At 41.7% G+C, this 23,134-nt stretch overlaps 2 protein-coding genes across 2 annotated transcripts; both read right to left on the bottom strand.

Annotated features, from left to right (window-relative positions):
* Positions 1–2,744: 2,744 nt before the first annotated feature.
* On the bottom strand, positions 2,745–9,898 carry crabp2a (cellular retinoic acid binding protein 2, a). The gene is made up of 4 exons (XM_086311687.1): positions 9,571–9,898; positions 6,149–6,327; positions 5,459–5,575; positions 2,745–3,404 (listed from the first exon to the last, which is right to left on the bottom strand). The coding sequence occupies exons 1-4, from the start codon at positions 9,650–9,652 to the stop codon at positions 3,351–3,353; spliced, it is 432 nt and encodes a 143-aa protein (XP_086167813.1). The 5' UTR covers positions 9,653–9,898; the 3' UTR covers positions 2,745–3,350.
* An 11,730-nt stretch (positions 9,899–21,628) lies between these two features.
* On the bottom strand, positions 21,629–22,872 carry LOC147319234 (uncharacterized). The gene is made up of 2 exons (XM_086309982.1): positions 22,791–22,872; positions 21,629–22,596 (listed from the first exon to the last, which is right to left on the bottom strand). The coding sequence occupies exon 2, from the start codon at positions 22,582–22,584 to the stop codon at positions 22,006–22,008; it is 579 nt and encodes a 192-aa protein (XP_086166108.1). The 5' UTR covers positions 22,585–22,596; positions 22,791–22,872; the 3' UTR covers positions 21,629–22,005.
* Between the last annotated feature and the right edge of the window lie 262 nt (positions 22,873–23,134).

Genomic DNA, 23,134 nt, shown 5'->3' with positions numbered 1-23,134 from the left:
CTCCCTCAGGAATCCATCTGTACTTTTTTTCACTTATTACATGACCGTAAATGTGTGTGGGATATTGTTTTGTCAATTCCCCCCCCCTGCCTCTTCCATTTCCAGGACCCTTAATGGCCTGCTTGTTGTTAAGCACATCTGCTGTCAATCAGCTGTACCCTGTAATCCAAGTGGCATTTCCTGCCATTAGAGGCACGCCCACTGCCCGAACTCTGACCATCTGACGATTGGTCAAGAGGTTCAACGTCTGGCCCAAAAAGATCTCGGGCTGACCTCTATTTGTCCAGTAACGCTCCACAGTTGCAATAATATAAAATCCATAAATGAGGACATTTAATGGATTAGGCTGACCTGTCAGAGATTCCTTTTAACCTTTTTTCCAAGAAGATCAATACCACTCTTGTGTCTGGGTCTCATCTACCTCAAATGGATAATTAGTTAGCTTCAACAACCCTGCTCTTTGTACAGGCAGAAACACCCAGCTACCAACACCTCTAAACATGAAGTGTAAGATTTAAAAAAAAAAACACATGTAAATAAGTAGGTAAGGTCCTAACATTTGGTATTTATAGACTTTTTTTTTTTTTTTAGTATATCACATTAACTAGTTGTGCTGGTTTGGGCAATTTTGCTGCCTCTGACTATAAACAATTTTAAAGGCTTTAACAATTGGTGAGGAGATATCTGTTTCGTCCTCTGGTCATTGTTTACAAATAAATATGTTTTTTTAATAATAAAAAGCTAAATAATCATCAGGTGAAACCAGGTGAAACTCCACGTCGACTGTTTACCTGCACATGCAACCAAAGCCTATGCAAATCGAATTGGTCAATAGAACTCGAACTACAGTAGAAACCTGTTGTCTACAGATTCTGCATTTTTATATGCAGACACATTACGTGGACAAAAGTAGTTGGCCATCTAAATCTTACACCTACAGGAGCTGCTTGGTTATGGAAATCCATCCACTCCTGGTGCAGCTTTTGCATTGCTGTTACTGCCAGACTGGGTATATAACTTATATTATATACGTTATTGAATCAGCAGAGGCCTGGAAGCCAGATTACTTAAATCAATGTGTCAAGCCAAACACATATAATAAAGACATACGTGAAGGCCGGGATTTCCTGTAATTTTCTTCTCCTAAATTCAAACATAACTGAGCTTACCCTCTGTCTGAAAAACCTTAGAAACAATGTGTCTATTTTGAGCAGGATACGTCCTTGAAGATGCATATCAAACAAATACGTAGGACTGCTTTCTTTATTCTGTGTCTCAGATTAATTCTGAAAAGCTAGTTTGTGCATTTGTTACTTTTATGCTGGAAAATTATAATTCACTACCGTCAGGTTGCTCTTAAAGCTCTCTGAAAAGCTTTCACCTGATCCAAAATGCTGCAGTGAGTATGGACAGGGATCAGAAAGACAGAGCATATTTCTCCCATACTGGCCTCTCTTTATTGCCTCCCTGTTAAATCCTGAATCAAATCTAAAATCCTTCTCCTTTCATACAAGGTCTTGAATGATCAACTCAGGACTCACTGTAGATTTTTATTGTAATAGAGCACTTCACTCTCAGACTGCTGGCTTTCTTGTGTTTCCTGGGATATTTAAAAGTAGAATGGGAGGCTGAGTCTCCGGCTATCCGGCAACTTTCTTGTGGGGTCAACTCCAATTTTGGATTTTGGAGAAAGACACTCTCTTTACATTCCAAATGAGGCTTAAAACCTGCCTTTTTGATAAAGCATGTAGTTAGTTTTGTTAGTTATCCTTTAGTTACACTACTGGAGGCCCAAGCATGCTGCGAGCCTTTCCCATGGTGCACTGAGCACTTTTTTCACTGCCTGTGTGTTTATATACGACTGCAGCATGTCGCTATATTTTTGTAATTTCTCTTCTTTATTCTATGTTTTTTCTCTTCTCTTTCTCCTGTCCAGTCATGGTGGATGGCTGCCCCCCCCTCGAATTGGATGCTGCTGGAACTTTCTTCCTGGTAAAAGGGAGTTTTTCCTTCCCACTATTGCAAAGTGCTTGCTCGTTGTGGTTGGGGTTTTCTCCAGTACTGTAGTGTCTTTACCTTACAGTGAAAAATGACTTGAGGCAACTGTTGTCATGATTTGGTGCTATTTAAATCAACTTGAATTTAATTGAATTTGTTCCTAAATGCTTCCCCTTTGCCATAATATCACTTACAGCTCATTATTATACTCTTGGATTGGTGCATACCAGGTGTGGTGTGACCCAGTACTTTTGCCCATATAGTGGCCACATGTCTAGGCCTTAAATATGTAAAGGTGGAATCAATCTTCTCATCTAACTCTTGACTGGAAAGTGAGTAAGTGGATTAAAAACACAACATATCCCTGAAGTCAAGCAGCCTTTTAGGGCTTTAAAAGTATGAATCATTTAACCAACTGGCAAATAATATGGAAATAAAAGAAATGAGAGCCAGCTGCCGGGGAAACATTGCAAGATGAAACTGTGAGAGAAGAATAAGGAGGACATGTTGCACCGAGATGACTGACAGAGAGAGGGAAGGGAGGTTGGGAGGAAGCAAGACTAAACGGGAGGGGACAGACAAGTTATTCTAGTTGCAGACAGCTGACAGCAAACCCAAAATAAGATGGAGCCGTCTAATGGGCACACCTTCTGCAGCTACACTCACAAACCATAAAACACTGCTGGCACTGTTAAATGCGCTTCTGCTCCTAATGGTTTTCAACACAGGAGAGCAAAGAGTCGAGCTGAGTTAATGTCGTAGTTTATTGTTTTCCCATAGAAAGTGTTGTTTCCTACGATCACATTTCGTATAAAAGAGACACAATGTAAAAACCGACTCTAGCGTAGTAATAAATATAAAATGTCATCATGAGATAGAAAAAGGTTAAAGTTGTGAGGGCAGGGCAACAGAGAGGACAGAGGGACACATCAAAACTGACCCGGAGACTGGAAGAGCTCATAGATTGGTTTACACGTCTACAAATATAGTCTCACAGCCCATCTCCTTCCACACACACACTCACACTCAAACACACACAATGCCAAATACACAAGATGTTCCTTAGCAAGTCTAATACAATGCAGAAGACATGTTCATGTTCAAATCTTCAGCTGGTCACGTTTGATGGGTCTGGAAAGACAGACGGATAGCACAGTAGCTAAGACTATAGTGCACATGCGACATGCTAGATATAATTACCACACCTATTATATAGTGAAGCTAACATGGATGCTGGAATAAAACTATAGGCTGCTATTTCCCAGCTCTGACAAAGAGGAGCAATGACACAAAGCGGTGATGCTGTAGACACGGGGCGCGCTGAAAGGGCGAAAAGTGAGAAGTGCTCTTGTTCATTGTTGTCGTTCGTAGACTCTGGTGCATATCACATCATCTGCTCTCATGGTCTGAAAAGAAAGACAGGGCAATGAGGGCAGTTAATGAGGATACTCGCACACACTGAGGCGAAAGTACTGGCATGGAGTTAGCCATAAATTCATTTTTAAAAAGTTAAAGCTTTCACAGAACAGCCATTCATGTTAATCCACCCTAAAAGTCCAGTTTTTATTGCCTCCAGCAGTTATGACTAACATAATGTCACTGTGCCAAACTGTTTTGACCAATCACTGTGTATGCAAAGAGTAAACACACTTTGCTTGCTTTCCCTCTCTCTCTTACACACACACAAACACCACAACTACGCTGGCTTCTAAAAACCAGTTGTGGGTTTGGTGCTTAACAAGACTTCAGGAGTCTTAAATGTGAACTATTTACTGCCAGCCCTCAAGCTAGCATCTCCCCATAAATACTTACTGTGTTTGCAATTTCTGCACTTTAAAAACAGTTCACTCCAGACTGAAGCCTGCGTGGTATCTTATCTCTAGCTGAACTGGTTTACTGGGTCAAATAAGAATTTTAATTAATGTAATTTAATTTAATTACATCAGAAAGTTTGTTTTAATCAACATGAAGTGCTAGCTGGGTGGGGTTCCCCATTAAGTGCAATTATGCTTCTGTGTTTATTTTTTCATTAGATTAGTAGTTTATTGTAAGAAGGCAGCAGATATAAGTGGACTCCAAAAAGGTTATTTGAGCACAATAACTCAACTCTGTGTGGTGAGTGTCTTGCAAACACATGCAGCTAATGTCAGAAGTGCAATGCTACAGCCCATGCAGCCCTCGTTGCTATAAACAAAAGAATATTTCTAGGTTTCACAAGTAAAACAAGATCCACGTAGCAGCTTTTGTCGTGGTCTGTTTGTCAGCCAGTTGTCTTGCTGTGACACGGAGTACACACTTTGTTCATGTGATGACAACTGAACTGTCTTCACGACAGCTGAATAAAATTTTGCTGATGGCAGAGTTTAAATAAGGGGAAACAACCTGGACTAAAGGACAAGCGCCCAACCCCCCCCAAACTGCAGTACTTTGATTGGGCACTTGAGGCTGGAACCAAAAGTAAGCCAATCCCCACAGACTGTAATTAAAAGATGGGCATAGCCAACGTGAAGATAACCTTCTTATCTTCATTTTTGACTCGAATGAGGACCATGATTTAGATATAACATAATTATTGTGTATTAAAGTTAAAAGTGCGAACTGAGCGCATAAACTTATTGGGGAAGCATTTAATGATGTCATAGATCATGTGAGCTCAAGAGCTGTTGCACCCATAGACTTCTACACAGCTGGACTTCTTTTTGTAGCCAGAGGAGTCATGAGCTATTAGGTATTAGAAAAAAAATGCAGGGTTAAAGCATTTCTGCACTTGGTTTACGAGTCCTAGAACTGATGAGCATCTATTTTATACAGCCTGTAGTTGATCCACATGGACAAAATAAACACGTTTACAAACTGGTCTCTCAAGCTAATTTCCCCCTTCATGGCCACTATGTTAAGGGTGTAGCTTCTTCGACTGACAGGTGACTGGTAGCTCATGCAGATGTTGCTGGTTGGTGACTGCTGGGTTACTGAATTGGACCATGTCACTGTGTTTCTTGTGCTATATGCTGCACAGCAGTTAGCAAATGTCTGTGTGTGTGTGATCCTGTATAAATTAGGGATGTCAAATTTCCTGAAATTAGCTGACAACTTCGCACCTCGTCCTATGGTCCAATTGCAATTATTTATGGCTATAAAATGATAAATGGGGATGTTCACAACGCTAAGGTCAAGGCTTCAAAGTGTACATTGGAGGCAGCACAGTGGCAATGTCCATTTTTTATATACAGTTCATAGTTCATTTTAAGATTTACTCCTTAGCCACTTTTTTAATAATGATCTTTAAAACACACTTTAAAAAAAAAAAAATTAGTTAATTTCAAGTCTGAAAATTCAGTTTAGTAGTAGATCAGTAGTGGATAGTGTACAATAATTTGTGAACTATAATCTATGGTAAAGCTTTGCACTTGTTAGTCTCCAAATCTAAACTCTTGCTCAGGTGATAGTTTGTGTGTTTTACCAAGATCAGCTTGCTGTCACTGGTGATCTCTCGGGTCCAAGATGTCTTAGGCCCCTCTCCTTTCTGCAGAGTCTGCTCACAGCTGATCTTGCTGTCTGTTTCCCAACGTGGAAAACTCTGAAAAGCCATTAGACCCACGAATGAATGCACAAATAAATGGACACGAATAAATACGATGCCATTTGTAGGGAAGGGAACTTAATGAGGGAGTGTCTAATAGAGAGAGAGCACAAAAAGGCTTTAGCAGGGTGATCACTGAGAGGTGATAACTCGTGATGCGCTCATCGTTAGTAGAGCGAAGCGCTGGCTGGGTTGCATGTGTTTGCTTTGGAAACGGCTGAACAGAGGCCATCTATGGGAAATTGGAGAGAGTAGCGGGGAGAATTAGGGAGGGACAGAGGGTAGCAAAGGGCAAGTAGGGGGAACGGAGGGAAGATGGGAAGTTGAAAGGGATTGTAAAGTGTGTGAAGGAGTGCAGTGTAGCATGATAGGCCTTCAGAGACCAAGGGAGGGGTAAAGCTGTGCTATCAGTCCAAATATGATGAAAAGCCAAATTAAACAGATTGATGTAATCTACACAGCTCCCACCCATATCTACTGTGTATTTGGTTATGTATGTGTGTGTCCATGTGTAGTCCAAGAAGAGATGAAGTGCATTTAGTAATATATTCATGTCCATATTTTGTGTACCGTGCAGGGACGCCCATCCACAGTGGTCTCATTGAACTCCTGCCCAACAGTGAAGGTGATGTGGGTGGTTCGGACTGTGGTCGATGTTTTAATAGAGAGCGTTTCTCCATCCTGAGTAATCTCCACCAGGGGCTTGGAGGCTGCCTTCACTGCAATCTTGCGTAGCATCACGTTCACACCTACACAAACAAGCAACAGAAAATGCGAAAGAGCATGTGTGAGAAGAGATTTCCAGAAAAGACAACACATAATGACAAAAAAACATAGTGCCAATGCTCTTCCACAGCTAAATGCGGTGCCTTGAATTAACACTACTGCTTCCACTAAAACTAAAAATATTCCCTGGGACATTGGTAAACTCAGTTCATGGAGATGGATCTTTTTTTTTCCTGTGCTTGTGTATTAGAGTGTAAACAAAAACACAAGCAAACAAAGACAAGCAAGCCCTGTATCGGCTGTGTGGTTGTGTTTGAGTGTTGTTGTGTTGCTGCTTATCTGCAATGTCTTTCTGCACACACGGGGCAAAATTTGGAGCAGACTTGAAATGCACAGTGCTTTCCAATAATGATTGCACAGGAAACAATGAGGTCATATGACAAAGCATGCCTCAATCCCCCTCCACAGACTTAATCATCGTTGCGGCCATGCAAACACACGCTTACTGACTTTAACACTCACACCGTGATTGCGATTTGCACTTCCTGAAGTGTAATCTCAGTTATTCCCCTTTTTTCTGTTTCTAGGGAAAAAGCATAACTCATTCAATATTTTGTGTGACTGTAAAAGGCTTCTCCATACGGGGGCAGTTTGTGGTATGTTGGTCATCTGTATTTCACAATGATTTCACAAAAGAGTGACCAGAACAGCACTCCCAAAAAAAAGACAAGTCACGTAAAATCTAACTAATGTTAGTGTTTGGTAACTTTAGCCACATTTATAAACTAATCTGCAGTATTACTTTTAATAAAATTAATTTCCCCAGCCTTTTTTCCCACTGAAATGTGCTTAAAAGTTTTAAAAAATGTGAAGGAGGAAAAGGTTTGTCCAATAGTGATTATCTGAAAAGGGGAAGGAGGAAAAAAATGATGTTACCCCGTGGGAAAAGAGAGGGAACAAGGAGAAGACCGGTATGGGGGAGGGAGGTTGGGGGCCTGGGCAGACGAGGGGCAGCGGTCTGCGTGTGGTGTGCGAAGATCTCTGTCCAAGTGTGAGGGGAAGTGTGTGTATGCCGCCCAGTGTGTATCTGCTGCGAGTTGGGTTTCACACTTCTCACCTCTCACACATTCCCACCTGTCACCAAGTGTAAATATATACAGAGAGAAATGCACAGTCATTTGCCATGCATTGGGTTGTCCAGCCTATGCCCTGTGTATAATTTGTATGCACTGTACAAGCAGCTTCATATATATAAATGCATTGTGAGCTTGTGGTGTGCAGATGAATGTCCACTCATTGGAAAGACATTATTTTGCAGGAATTACTTATACCTTTTTTGCTCCAGGTAATTATTAATACTTCCAAGTACTTAAATATTATGTTATGCTAATAATTCTCAACATTTCAGGGGGCATTTGCAGTATGTGTGTGTTTACATTGTGGAACGACTTGCTTTATTTAATTTGGTTATATAAATACTTTTTTCCTCCATGCTGTGACGGGGTGGCAAAAGTTTGAAAATGTGATTATTTATTTACTTTTTATTATTGTAAATCACTGCACATCATAGCTGCTACTGTGCATTTATACATGTGCTTTATAGCTTTACTCACAATGTAGCCTATTTTCAGTTTTTTCCCCCACAGATACCATATGTAATGACTCCTTGTGCACGACCAAGGATAAAAGCCTAGAAGTGAAAATGTGGCCCCCATCAGTTTTTTGTCTTAGACGCTGCTGGCCTGCCAAAACCTTTGGAAGCCACAGAGGGATACGAAGGTTCTCAAGGTATTCCCCGCTGTTAATTTTTGTGACCGAAATTCTTTAATTCACACAAGTTTCACCACTGGGGGACAAACACAATTTCAGACAGACGGTCAGGGTCAGAGGTCAAAGATCATAGGGCAGAGGAAGCATTTGGGACATGGAGAGACGAGGGTAGAGGGAGGAGAGCTGGAATGAGGAAAGGAAGAGAGGATAGATGGAGGGAATAGGGTAGTAGGTGATGACAGTATGCATCCAGCTGTGCTTTGCCTCCAATGAAACCAGGGATCAGAGCCCATTCCCCTATGTGAGTCATCCCAATGTAGAGGTAAATTAAAGGAACACATGCAGTAAAGGGTGTGGATGTGTGTGTGTTTGTGTGTGGTAGTTACACAGCATTCCTGCTGTTGGAATGTTGTCTTATAATAATAACAAGAGATAAAATAATTCAAATACAAAGTGCACAAAGCAGGCGCATCGCAAGAACAATGCATTTTAGAACATATGCTAAAACCATTTAAGGAGAAATAAAAGAAAAAGAAGAGTATTTAAAAAATCAGGTGATGAAAGTATATCTTAAGAGGAGATTTAAAGGTTGCTACAGGCGCTCAGACCTTTCTTTTCATCGAAAAGTCATAGAAACGTCCTTTTAGACAGACAGTATACCATAAAATATCCTGTCCTCGCATTATTGCGCACGGTGCCATATTTGCCTTTGGTCAGAATAATCTGGATCAAACAGACGTTAAAACTAACCGGTGGTCTTTCATTTGTGTAGTGGTGGTACGGGATTCATGTAGTTCAGTTACCTCTATATGTGTAGGTAGCTAAGAGACTAAGATAAAGGCGGTGTTGTTGGCGCTTTGCGATAAAACGGATTCCAGGTGTGCACTGCCAAGTCATCTAATGAAAATTGGCTACTAACGACAGATGCGCGCCTGTAGTGCGCCCTACAGGCGCGCTCACGCACACACTGGCCGGTTTACAAATGAGCCAGACAAAAAAACAGCGTGGATCTCAGCGGCAGGTATTTGTTCTTCTCTCGGACTGTCACTTCGGATAACGATGCCACTGTCCTGCACTGTATTGTGTCATAACGGTCCTCTTTAAAAACACACGCAAACAATCTGAGGTTGAGACACAGACAGATGTGTCGCCGTTTGTCGCTATTGTGTTAGCAGGGGAGGCCAAAAGGGGAGATGAGAGAGGATAAAAAAGAGGGGGGGGGGGGGGGGCTGGCTGGGGGCCAAGAACGGAGTTTGGGGTTCTGCAGCAGAATGACAAAGACCCCCCACCCATGCAGTACGCTGGTGCACGGACGCAGAGGTAGACTCACAATGTGCTGAGAAAGCTACAGTTTGAGCTGACACATCTGATCTGTCTCTATGAACAGAACTAAAAGCTTCACCAGGAACCACTGACGCATAAAAACGTTCAAACTGCCACTTACAGTGATGATGATTTAAGAAAAAAACAAACAAACCTTGCTTCACATTACTTACCTAACACTTTCAAGAGTTCCTCAAAATTTTCAGAGCTCTTCATCTCCCAAGTGCCGGAGAAATCTGGGATTTTGCGCTCCATGTTCGGCGATAGTTTGCTTAGTGGTGTGGACTAGATAAGCTGTCAGGTCCTGGGCTGCAGTCAGTGCGCGTCTGTGCGTCAAAAATGAACAAGTTGTGTGTGCGCCAGATGGCTTGGATCTGTCCGTGACTTGGTTTTGCCTTCTTCCCGGGATGAGAGACCTACTGACAGCAGCTCTTATCTCATCTATCTAGCAGTGCACGTTATAAGCATTTGCACTTCAAATGAATGACACGGAGCGCAAAGATACTTGTGTAGGGATGCACACGCCCCTTTCTGAACGGACACGCCCCGGAGGCCGACAGATTACAGGCACAGGCCAACAGTGCTTTAACCTGAGAACACCCCAGCAAGCACTCTGTGCACTTCGGCCCAGGGAGACGCCGTTTGGAGACCCCTCTCATCCATACGCGCACCTGTCACCACCCAAACTAACCACTCCCCGAAACTCCCGCGTGCTCTGTTTATTAGGTGTTTAGCCACTTACTTTAGGCAATTACATTAACTACATATTACCATCAATGTTGTCATTGCAAAACAGAAAGGATGTAACCAGGTCAGTATTGACAGAACATGTCGTCTTGGCAGGGCGGCGCAAAGGAAGAACAAGTCAACTGCCAACCTGAAGAGATGGCGGAGCGGTTTGTGTGGGTGTGTGATGAGAGCGAGAGAGAGAGAAAGAGAGAGTGAGAGAGGGGCCAAGTTCATCTCCCAGCCTCCAGTACGCCCTGGTTCTGTGTCATAAAAATATAAGCAGAGGTAATGGGATACATCTAACGGCTGCAACTGGTGGGCTAGCCTGCGTCAGAGGAAAAAACAACCCGAACCCATGAGGGAAATATATTACGTGGGGCTGGGATTAAAAATAAGAGGTATTATTGGCGCAGGTCAGCGGTGGCTCTCCTTATTAAAGTTTTTCGCCCCCCGCTGGCGGAAGAAAGAGGAGGGGAGGAGACGCGTCAGGCGGGGTCAGGGGCCCTGCGGGGTCGGAAGGTAGTCCTATAAAGAACACACGGAAATGCACACGCACACACACCGTATGTATGCGCGCTCACGCACGCGCTGATGATGGATGGCAACTGGACAAAGCAGACGTTAACTATTGACTCTTGATGGATGATCCCATCCGCTAATTCTGCACGGCGAATTAGCGCGAGGTAACCCGGGCGACTTTAAGGCGCGGGCATTAGCCCCCATACCCCCACGGCTTAGGATATAAGCTTCACGCACACACCGGCTCAGTGTCAGTGTTATAACAAAGACACAGTGACTAACAGAGGTCAATAACAGTGTCAGATTGATATTTGGTAACCTGATATGCGCTTTTGCGCACAGCTCTGCGTTCAGTTTGCATCGGGCCCGGCGGGTCTGTTTGATGTGAACAAAGCTTGCTCTCATTGTTTCCTTCATCTACACACACACACACACACACACACACACACACACCTAACATCTAAGTCACTGGCCACACACCATGTCACAATCACAGCATGTCCTCACAAGACAGCCATATTAGAGGTGTAATTTGCACTCCAGTCTTCTCTTTTTCTTCTTCTATGTCACTCATGTTTTTTGTAAGCTGGCTTACCTCTTCTTCTTTTTTTAAACTCTTTAACAGTTTTCTCTTATATTATTAAATCAAAACACCTGATAGTGAAGTAAAAAAGTGAAGTTTATTACTGAGATCAATCGAAATCCACATGGGAATCTTTATATTAAAGCACAGCATCTGTGGTGGTCTATGGTTAAGAAAAGAGGACATGATCACGCCCCCAGTTTAAAGGTGGCTGATTCAAACCACCAAGGTTACAAAGGACAGCTGGCTACCATGGAGTAATTCGTCTTCAGCGTCATCACAGGCCATTACCGCTTTAGCATGACATAACAAGAAATGCATCAAAAGCCACTGAATGAAACAGACAGTCATGCAGTATAGGACGATAGCCTCACCCATGTTGTGTGTGTGCTGTTCAGATGGGGGGGTTGATAAAGAGCTCTGAAATGTGTGTGATGCTGCATGTCAGCACGTGATGACAAAGCAAAGCTCAACATTCAGATCCACTCAACCGTGCCCCGCTCCTCTCAGCCTCTCTCTTGCCCCCCATTCCTTCCCTCCATTCCTCTTTTCCTTTCTGTCTCTCCTTTACCTCATGCTACTTTCTCCCCCCCTTTCTTCTCTTTTTCGACCTTCTCCACCTCCTCCTCCTCCTGTCAAGCTTTTGTTCTTTTGTTCTGCTTTGACACATTCCTCAAGCATGTTGAGGAGAGGGAAGAGGCAAAGACAGAAGGGGAGAGGATGGAAAGGAGAAGAAAAAAGGAGGGGGGGCTAGTTAGTGAGAAAGTTAGAGACTGAAGTGCATGTCAGTTTTTGTCTCTTTGTTGTGGGGAGAAGGATAGGGAGAGTGAGTCAGCAAGAGAGAGCAAGGAGATCAAAAGCCAACAGCGATGGAGAGGTTAAGAGCAGTGGATGAATGAAGGCGACAGATTAAGATCTGTCTTCGGAGGTGTAAGAAGTATTATTTTCCTGCTCCTGCGCCAACTTTATCTAAGCTATTTCCTTATGTTCCAGCTATTATCCTCACATATACTGTTTACTTCTTTTGTTCTGTCATCTTCATCTTTCTGTGTTCTTTCTCATACCAAGATTATTATTGGTAACCGATATCACCAACTGCCATCACAGAGACTGACAGGCAGGCTGCACCATGTGCAATCTAAACAGAATCTCTTGTGTCCTGTTTACAGTCATTTTTGGCTCTTATCAGCATGGCTACAAACATTCAGCATTTATAGAAACAATAACATAAAGCAGCAATAATACCATAGAAGAAGAGTACAACGCAGAAAAAAATTCGGGGTTCTGTTTGAGAAATAATCATACAATTCGTTTTGACAATGAAAATATTTACTATTTCCAGCTTATGCACAATCAGATTTTTCAAACTTTCTAACTAATGTGACTAAATGACATCAGCAAAAGCTGATAATAACTAAGCCAGTGTTTTCATCAAATCAAATGCAGCAGCAGCAGCAGGGGTGACACACATGCAGCTTCCAGGCCACTAAGGGTCCAGTAGGTCCCCTTGGCTGTGTGTCTTGTGTCTCTGCAAAGTAAAAACTGCAGAGACATAGAACAGACGCATCACTGGAGTTTTAGCTGTCTCTTGTCCTGCAGACACCTTTGAGACATTGCTCATCTGCAACCTTCTTATCGATCAGGACATTAACCATGCTGCACCAGTAAACCAGTTTAGCTAAAGGGTTGTTCTGAAGAATTTCTTTGATTTATGACACTAGTGTTTCTTTGCCTTGACAACAGACAGCAAGAATGCAGGAAAACTGACGTATTTGAAAAATTCTGCAAAGTTTGTAGGACATCAAAGGTTGTGAATAATCATGATAATATAATAAACCTGTTTTCCAAATTAATCTTTCTTTAAATGAGAACCTTTTCAGAATGTACTTGTACTTCTTTGAACTAATAGAAAGGGAAACATTTGGAGATGTGCGGTTTCAGAGGTAGTGATGGGTTCAGTTTAATACTTCAATGGCTTGAAATTGGATCACACAGAAAGGAATGAGGATGCTAAATAATTGGTTATGTGGAGCCTGCTGCACTTTGCCAAATGCTATTATTAAGGAAGGTTTGTTCATTTCTGTGATGAGAAGCACAATTAATCTGAATCCTTTACACAGTTGTTTAATTAGAACAAAACTGGGCCGACTGTGACACTGACATCCTTGGTGATACCATGAAACAGTTAAACGAAATCATTTGGTTAAACACTCTATACCCTGCAATCCTCACAGTTGTGTCGCTGGCAGCAGAGAATTTCCAGCTGTATTTCCTTCTCTGTGTTACATTTAAAACAGACTGAGCCTTGTATCAACACCCTCCCTAGGGTGACCTGTACCATATCTCCACACTCACTTCCTCTTATGCTGCGTATTGTTTCCTATTTCCTCTCCTCATTCAAATGACACAGATTTGAGCCATATCTGTGAAAGTTACAATCTACAGACTATTTACTGTTCCAAAGTTTCCTCATGTGGTCATGAAAGAAAACAGGAAAAAAGCTCACACCATATTAGATTTAATGCAAATTGTATCTAAAGTATGTCTAAAATGTGGGTGTCCTATTTCAGATGCCTTATCGTATTTGTGTTGCAATAAGAATAAAAAAATATAGCGACATGTATGCACAAGTTGGAGCCTGTGCGTGTGAATGCGATCAGTCGGGTTAAAGCCACACTTCAGTGGCATTCTCCACTTTATAATGCCGATGACCTCCAGTAAAAATTCTCACCCACTAATCTTAGTAATCCCAGATGTGAACTTGACCCAGGCCTTCCAAACTGCCAGCTCCTGGAAGTCATTATTACTGGCCTTTACCCTCACAGGAAACCACTGGGCAAGAAGTGCACATGCCTGCAGACTAACATTCCCCAAATTACCGTATCTCTCTTTTATGATTTAACCCTGGGTCCGTGTGGGCTTGAGACCTCCCCAAAGAGTCATGAGATGAATCAGGCGCCTTTTAGATGACTAATAGAACAGGAAAGAACACAAAACATTTACGTGACACAAGACTGTGTCTTTTTCTGTAATCTTTTCACTTTTTGCACAAAATGCATGACAGCTGAACCTCTTCCAGCCTCTAAAAATTACATGCCGAGACATAAATACGTTTAAAGGGGGTCACAGCATTAAAACATTTGCGAACCCCTGCTCTGTGTGACTTTCACAACAGTTGCAGACACACATGTTCGCAGCCAAAAGTGTGTGCAGCACTGTTGGCTGCTGGCATGCTGACCCAGCAATCCATATGGGGCTGATTAGAGATGGCAGTATTTAACTGTGTACATGGAAGAGAGGCAGAGAGATCAAACCAAAGAGCAGAGGAAAGATAAGAAATTAGAAAAGTTAAGAGCGCACGTCTGTGTGTGTAGCATGTTTAGATATCTTTGTGAGGACCAAAAATTGGAATTCTACTATCCTTGTGGGGACCAACAGTTTAAGGGTTTAAGGGTTAGGGTTAAGCGTTCACTTTTGATGGTTAGGAGCAGCAGCTAGGGAAAGCATTATGTCAAAACATGAAAACAAGTTTGTGTGTGTGTGTGTGTGTGTGTGTGTGTGTGTGTGTGTGTGTGTGTGTGTGTGTGTGTGTGTGTGTGTGTGTGTGTGTGTGTGTGTGTTTCCCCACATAACGGTTACTCTTTCCTTATTATTTTTCTTGGTAATGGAAATCATCAGACACAGATTGTTCCTGACACACACACACACACACACACACACACACACACACACACACACACACACACACACCACATCATCGTGCAAGGAGTTTTGCATTTAAAGTATCACTAATGGACACTGTGTGTGTGCGCCTATGTGTTGCATACATGAGACTGAACCTCTAGATGCCTTTGCAGTTGCAGCCAGACGCCTGTATTACTCACACTCTATTCGTATTGTCCTTCAGAGCTCCTCCCTGCTTTCGCCCCGCTCCCAAAACCCCCTCTTCTCTTCTTCTCTCCCCCCTCGTCTTTGTGCTTCTAATTATCACATTTGTTATGAGCCGGTCTGGACAGCAGGAGAGCAAGAGCAGGGAGAGGTTGATTAGGAAGGGGAGGAGATGGCTGTGACTGTGAGCACTGAATGAAAAGGAGCTGGAGAAATAGATTACGTCGAGCTTGTCTTTATTTGGTCCTCCTTGTGTGTTCAATGCTTGAAGTTTTCCCTGTGTTTCCCTGTGTACACTGTCACCTGCACTTAATCTGAGGTGACAACTGCACTGAGTGATGCTGAATTGTCGTGCAGCCAACAGAAGACAGCAGATGAGAAGGATGAAGAAGAAAAGAGGAGAACAGTGAGGTCAGAGAGGCAAAGAAAGGAACTGAGGGAGGCTGAGGTGTTCATGAAGAAGGTTTTGTGAAATACAGCTAACATATGTGGACTGGAGAAAAATGGGAAGCTGAGAAGACAAACAAGAGCTGGTTCCCATACTTTTATTGCTTTTCACCTTATTTTATTTGTTTTGTTTTCCTGAAAACCCCAAAAAAGTTCAATAAAAGTCCATCCCTGCTTTTATCGTATCAGCCCTCCTTCTTCTTGCATCCTACGACTCTGCCCCTCCACCCTCGCTCTGCCTCTCACTCCGCACTCATTCTTTTATTCTCCCGCTGCCTTTCCTCTTTGACCCGAGTCAACGATTGTTGTCCACTTTTGCTTTTTCCTCAGCCACGATTGTGTGTCAGTAGTGTCTCCAGAAGGCAATGTTCTCATCTGTTTAAGTTTGTCTGTGCATTTGTGCACATATGGATGCATGCACGACTGGACAGTATGTGTGCATGCGATGATGTCATAGATGAAGAATTGCTATAGTTAAATACTTGGCGCAGGTCACCCTCTGGTCACTGTTGCTGTACGTGACCACAGTGTGTCCCCAAAGACTCTACAATTAACTGACACAGTGTCAGATTTATGCTTTATTGTTCTCTCGATTGCTTTGAATAGCAGTAGATCTGCATATCAGTGAGTTTGAGGCAGAAAACTGGAAAATGGCATTAAGCTCTGTGATTTCTTCACTGATCCTCTGACTTTGCCAAAGACGTGTGAGAAAATAAATGCTCAATATAAGGTTTAAAAAGCTTTTATTCACCTGCCTTTGCAAAAACATGATGGGGAAGAAAGCTACGAGAGATAGCTATACATGAAATGGAAAGGTGTGATGAAATTTTACGAGGTGCAGTGCATAGAGATGGAGTCATCTGTGATACTTTCGGTGTTGCTGTACAAGAAAACCAAGTGAAGAATTGTCATTTCTTGTCAAATTCCAAGCAAGTCATCACTTCTTTTATTTTTGATTAACTTTTCTGCAAATCAATGAGCCTATTGTTTCATTCGCACTTCTATTCATTCATATCAGTGTAGTGTGGCTTTGTACAAGCAGATGTATACAAAATAAGCTCAATAAGAACTCCATAACTTTTTAAAGTATGCAAGAAATATTTTCTCTTGATAATAACACCTCCATCCTGCTTATTTCGCTATTTGAGTCTAATGCTTACACTTTAGAGGTGCTAAAAGTTCAGTGTTTTTCATCATGTTTTACTGTAAATGGCTCAGCAGCACAAAGTTTTTGCTGGCGTAGTACCTGACCTCCACATTTGATACTATACGTGACTGTCATTTTAGCTTGATAGCTTGACATACTGGGTGAGTGTACTGGGTTCTGTGTTGGAGTGGTTCTGTGGCTTATAAATTAACCTCCTCGTCTGCATCTCTTGCCTGCTGTGTGGCACAAGGTTCTGTTTCTGGCACTTTACAGTTTCTTGTATATCCACTCCCTCTTTAGCTCATTTTAAGCTTTTTAAAGGGCTTTTATTATCACTGCTACACAGATTATGTTCAGTTATATACCTCTTTTAAGCCCAAAGATGTTTTAAAATGACAAATTCTGCATAGTTTATAATAGACTCTATTAAAAGATGGGTGGCTGACAGTGTTCTCAAACTTAATAATGAGAGGTTACAAACAGAAGTCCTTGTTTGTGTCCTCCAACATATGGAAACACCAGGTTTCCTCGCGACTTTTCCTAAATCTTCTATCAGGAACCGTTTTTAAAAATAGCAGCAGGGCCCTGGGGTCATTTGTTCAGGCCCTGCTTGCTGTGCAGCATAACTAGGAGTGTTTGCAGTGGTCCCCAGATTCTGGAGCTCTTCCCTACTGAGCCTGAGATCTGTGGACTCAGTGGTTTAAAAAGCAGCTAAACGCTCGTCTTTGTCACCTTGTTTTTCAGAAACGTTCTGTCTGTATGTTTTTAGTATCTTGTTGTGATTCACATTGTAATTTTTATCCTGAAAGGTGCTATATAAGTAAAGTTTTATTCTATGTCATTCTTTTAAAAGGGGTCAGGTGGTCTCCAGGTCAGAGTTCAATTTTTTATTTTTATTTATTTTTTTATTTTTTGCACAGAGCCCAAAACAAGAGGGGACATTCAACTGAACAATAAAAAAATAAATGAAGACAAAAAAAATCCCAAAGTTGTTTATTCACAATCTGATCTGTACTGTCCCAACGTATCATATTACCTGTTATCTTACTTATATTTGTGGGATTCTTTGATCCAAAAAGGTTGTTGCACTTTAAAAACTCTTCAAGACTAATTTGCAAACAAATGTTGGAAGTTTAGGACGATCATCTCACAGAGACCGCTGCAACAATCTAGTCTCACCAACAGCAAGCGAAAATGAGCCAAAACGAAATTCTAGCAAAGAGTAAAATGCATGTGTGTTGGAAGATTTGTTTGTATGATGTATCATGTGCCGGCCGTTATAATGACCATGACAAAGTAGACATAGCATGGGAAAAACCAAGCAGAGTTGCAGATGACTTTTTAAGTATTGTCATTCTGCAGTTTACCATCAAACTTTATATTCTAACCAAGTTTATTAGGCTCATACGATGTGACTTGCAATAAAATACATGACCGATGAAATCTCACAGGATGTAGCTGTAGGTGCCTAAAAAGACTCTAAACAACTAAAAGTCTTTCTCTTTTAGAATAAAAGATGAAGGAACCATATATATTTTTAAATGAATTTAAGCCTGAAGGCTGTTTGTACTGTTATGCTCAGGCTTTGCTTGGATCCTGGGATTTTGGTGAGTAGCCTAATGAGCAACTCTCCTGCCATCTGGTGGTGGCAAACTGACGGTGCTGTGTCTAAGTCTTCAAACTCTTTATAACCTTTTGGCTCCACACGTAGAAGATGTCTGGGCATGTGAGCCTACTGTAACTAATCAAACTATTGTTATTAGTGTTTACAGGAGTTTAGTGCCCTCGGCTTTGCGTGACTGCAGGCCTGCTCATGCGCCTGCAGGGACAGGTGGAGTCCCAACCCCCACAAGTCATCCTGATAATTTTGTTTGTGTTTTTGTCTCTCTGAGAACCAGTTTTAATGTGATACAGAGTGGCAGCAGTTCACCCAGGCCTTAATTTGTTGAAGAGCTTCTTAAGAAGGCTATGTCAAAGCTGCGAGTTAGCTCCTATGCTGTTAATGTTCATTTAACACCACAAAGTGCAAAATGCGAATAATAAAAGGTCAGCTCCAATCACCACAAAGCTGGTAGACAGATTTGAGCTGAATCCGAGCTACTTGGCATTTCTGGCTCTATTATGGGAAAAGTGTTGTTTGCCAATGCTGGCACAAAAATATTGAGCTGAGCCAGGCTTTGGTTGTGACAGGTTTTATGTGGGCCATGTGCCACAATATACCTGACAGTTGGCTCATGCAGCGGGGCCTGTGGTTGACTTGAGACAGGCTTTCAGCCCACTCAACCTTCATCAGCCTGAGTTAACACTGTCAGTGAACTGGCTTAGTAGAAAACTGTAAATATGGTGCACACGTGGGCACAGCATTTGTTGCTGAATGGGCAATTTGGGGAAATTCTAATGCAAACTCAGGAAAATGGTGACCCCTCAACACCAACAATGACTCGTATATCACAAAGTATCTTATTTCAGTAAGTTTCTATTTCATATTTATTCTGCATAGTTTAGTTCAGAGTGGAGATACATGCTTGCAATATTTAATATTGGTGTTGCTGTATATTGTATCATTTTGGAACACCCACCCTGTTGTAAATATGTTTAATGACAGAGCTGAAAAGGTGCATCTTAAATTAAATACACAAGGTCTCATATGAGGGTGGATAACAAGTCAAATAAAAATGAAGAAAAGGAAACGGTCTACTTTTGTATCACTGACTCAAGGACTGTAGTGTCTTTATTCTTTTCCCATCTTTAAACCTTTCCCTTGCAAACACCCATGTCAGTATAAGTGCAGTAAAAATGCAGCAGTGCCTCTTTGTAATGGAAACTTTTAACATTCTTCTCATCTCTGTGCCAAGCTGACCTGGCTGAATGGGAGGCTCCATAGTGTCTCATTTTGATTCCCTGTAATCTTTTAATGCAACATGTAATCGACTTATTACAGCTGGCTTGTAAGGCCCTAACACATAAATGACAGCTACTGCCTGCCTGATGAACATCACTTAGTAACAAAAAAAAGAAAACACGCAACCGGAAAAAACAGAGGTCTAGTGCACAGACGTAATGTGATGGACCGAGCAGTGAAGGAAACTTAGGCACAGGTTAAAGTCCAAAAAATGATTTTTTATTTAACCCAAAAAACATAATTGGTTAACTCATGCAAAAAGAATCAAAATCTTGGGCCCAAAAAAGAGGTCAAACTAACAAAACTCTACTCAAAGTTGACAACACAACTGATAACTCAAACAAGCTGACCTAACTTAACGAGACAAAGGGGAAACTTAAATAGTGGCTGATCAGCCCACAAAAACAGGAAAAGGGGTAAAACACACAAAACCTAACTAAACCAAACATAATGAACTCCAATTCCCCCCCCATGGTCCCGAGTTATGGCGTGAACCAATTTGTAGCCTTCCTTTAAACCTCGCTCCGCCCCTTTTCCACCTCTTGGCTCCTTAATCAAGGGACTGGAACAGCTGCAACTAAGGTAACTCAGAAAACAAAAGATTAATCATACATAACAGTGTAAACTAAAATGTGCGCACTTATTTTAGAATGCAGTGTTATGTGGATATATGAATTAACTAAACCAAAACCAGTTATTTATTGTTCTGTAAATAAATTCCTATATTTAAAGAAAGAAATGTGAATGCAATATTACTTATAAGCCTCTACACTAACATGGTGATATTACCACTGTGTGGCTGTAAGTGCAGCCATCACACGTAATGAGATGAGAGACGCCAAGGAAGGGCAGCGCTAAAGAGAAGGCCACATAAATAGCCACAACCCTCCTTTATTATCAGAGGGCAACACCAAGAACTCAAATTGCAGAGATCATAACCAAATGCACAAACACACTCGCAAAAAATAGCAGTGCCTGTGAACTGTAACAATCTCTATTGCAACCTGTGAACTTGTAAATAACGTGCCTATAAATGATTCTGTGCTTGTGGTTCTTCTTGTTCTCTTTTTGAGAACCCCTCAACCCATTTGTGTGTAAAATCAATTTATTTTAGATTTCTGTGACACCTTTCTCCCTTTTCATTAACAAGCTGCGTCTAAGATACGTCACTTCACTGACTACATCCTCAAAAGTATAAAAAACCCCTGAAGAGGTAGAAAGAAGTCAGCTTGGCAAACCTATGGATCCACTTCTCATCTCAGGAGGTCGAACGTAAGAAGAAACCAGCAGAGGGTGCTAATCTGAATCAGCAGAGACCAGAGAGGCACTGTGGCAAAGATGTGTTAAGATTGTGATTGAAAGCAGCTCATATGCTGATTTTTTTTTCTTAATCTCAGACTACATCTGTATTTAACCACACCTGAAAACTCTTATTTCATTTAGTTAAACTGCCATCATGTGCATGTTAAGCTATTCAGCATAGTGATGAGCAATTTGAGTTTCAAGTGCACGCGTCTTCATGGTCTGATATTTCCTGTGGTTTTTGCATCGCATGCAATAAGTGTACACACAGTGAGGTACCGATACTTTCATCACTGACAGACGACAAACCCATTTGGTTAATTTGCTGGAAGGAAGAACAAAGCAAATATTAATTTCTTGAATTTTGAAACTGAACTACTGGTGTGACGAGACTTCTTGTTATGAATGTATAATAAATATATCAGCTGCTCCAAACAAAGCTCACCCAAACAATAGTTATTATCAGTCTTCTGTGCAGCTTGAATGGGTTTGCTGTCTAATTGCTGCACTTTCACTGTAGCTTTTGTGGACTAATTAGCAGGCAAATCAGTTAAAACAAGACAAATCTAGAGACACAATCTTCACATGGTTGTCATCTACCTCATTTGTAAACATGAATCACTAACTACTGGTGGATTAAAATAAAAGACGTGGATGGATTGGGGCGATTCGTTGAGTTTGTGTCAGAGAAAGATGAAAGAAAAATTCCTGCAGTTGCTTTTTGAGAATTTTTATTAAATTTACTCTTCATGGGCTCATAATTTAGCACCAATAATTTTATTTTTGAGTCAGTCTCAAGAGACCACTGTTGTTATTCAAACCCTGCACACCATGTCTGCCATGTCCACAATCAAATTATTCAAATCAAACTCATAGACAGACTCACCTGAGCAGTACATGCATAAAAAAGTAGCAACATTTGTTACAAAAATCCATCTTTAAATAACTGAATACTTGACTTTTTTGGTTTGTTTTAATATTGCTTTGAAGTCAGAAACTCCAAATCAAATTTCATGACTGAAATGTGAACTGAATTGAAAAGCCTTCAGATAAAAAAACAAAAACAAATCCATAACATTTAATTAATCAATTTAAAAAAAGCTTATAAGGAATAACAAAGTAAACAACAACCAGAGCCATGTCGTTTTTAAGCTGGGAGCATGGCTTATCCTGGGGTCCTGGCAGGCTTTGGCATTGTTATCAGGCTTCAGGTTCGTGGGGTTTCCCTCAAAATGGACCGGCACACACTCGTTGTCCAACACTTCACAGGCCAGGATCAGGTGTTTGGTGTCCTTTTGGACACTTTTGATACCACAGGTGTCCTTAACACTTCTCACTGTGACAAAGGTGAAAGGCTGCTGGCTGATGCACAGGTTATCCTTGTACGTCTTTCCTCCATTCTTTGAGCAGACGGCCTTCACCCTCTTCAGTTCCTTTGGATCAAGGAAGGACTGTGTGGGTCTGCTACAGTCCCCGATATTCTTAATGTAACTAAACCACTCATTTTGATCAAGGGTCGTAGGAGTTCCATTGCGAACGTGGCGATCCATGAAGGTTTTGAAGCCTTTTTTCCAAGTGGAGAGCTGGCAGGGAGCATCGCTTATGGCAACAGTTTGATGTCCCAGAAAAAGACAGACGGCAAGCGAGAGGTAAGTCCTGGGAGCAGCCATTACCCAGCGGTCCTGCAGAGAGCGAGAAGAGTTATCAAGCAGCTATAAAGAAGTCGTGAACAAACACGTTACAGCTTTTCGCTGAACAGTACATAAAAAGCAGCTGAATTAGCGACAGAGCCACAGCTGACTGTCTGTGCAGTTTTTAAAACATGAAAACGGGAGCAGAAGTAGAAAACCGCTGCTTATTTGAGACAACTTCCTACCTTTGGCAGCTGCTGGTTCTTCTGTGAGATATAGAAGTGAAAGAGCTCCAGATGTGAGACGACTGCGCTGTCTTTCAGTTCTCTGTGCCGTAGGAGTAGGAGTGGCCAGAACTTGTGCATTACATAAGGCCGACCACAGAGCAGTGATTGTGGAGAGGAAGGTGATCCAGTGACTGCTATAAATACTAAAGGTCCAGTGAGCTATTTTGGCTACTCACTGTCTGAGTCTGCTGTATTGAAGGGCTGCTTTTTGTAACACGTTAATTTAATTATGCAGATTATTATCATGTTTCAACCGATACATCACTGTCTCTGTTTTGATAGCCTAGCCTATGTTCCTGCAG

This window comes from Aulonocara sp. 'chitande type north' Nkhata Bay, linkage group LG11, assembly GCF_057382095.1.
Source record: "Aulonocara sp. 'chitande type north' Nkhata Bay isolate Kocher_YH1m ecotype deep benthic linkage group LG11, A_spYH_male_GT1.1, whole genome shotgun sequence".
NCBI lineage: Eukaryota > Metazoa > Chordata > Actinopteri > Cichliformes > Cichlidae > Aulonocara > Aulonocara sp. 'chitande type north' Nkhata Bay.
The sequence above is the reverse complement of the archived record's forward strand: the minus strand, read 5'-3'. Positions and strand labels throughout refer to the sequence as shown.

Bases quoted from the DNA above. Each gene is read 5' to 3' on its own strand.
- crabp2a (XM_086311687.1), bottom strand. From the start codon at position 9,652: ATGGAGCGCAAAATCCCAGATTTCTCCGGCACTTGGGAGATGAAGAGC. The intron at 6,328-9,570 runs GTAAGTAATGTG...TTGTTTGTGTAG, and splicing joins GGAACTCTTGAAAGTGTTAG to GTGTGAACGTGATGCTACGC. The intron at 5,576-6,148 runs GTACACAAAATA...ATGGCTTTTCAG, and splicing joins TGGATGGGCGTCCCTGCACG to AGTTTTCCACGTTGGGAAAC.
- LOC147319234 (XM_086309982.1), bottom strand. From the start codon at position 22,584: ATGGCTGCTCCCAGGACTTACCTCTCGCTTGCCGTCTGTCTTTTTCTG.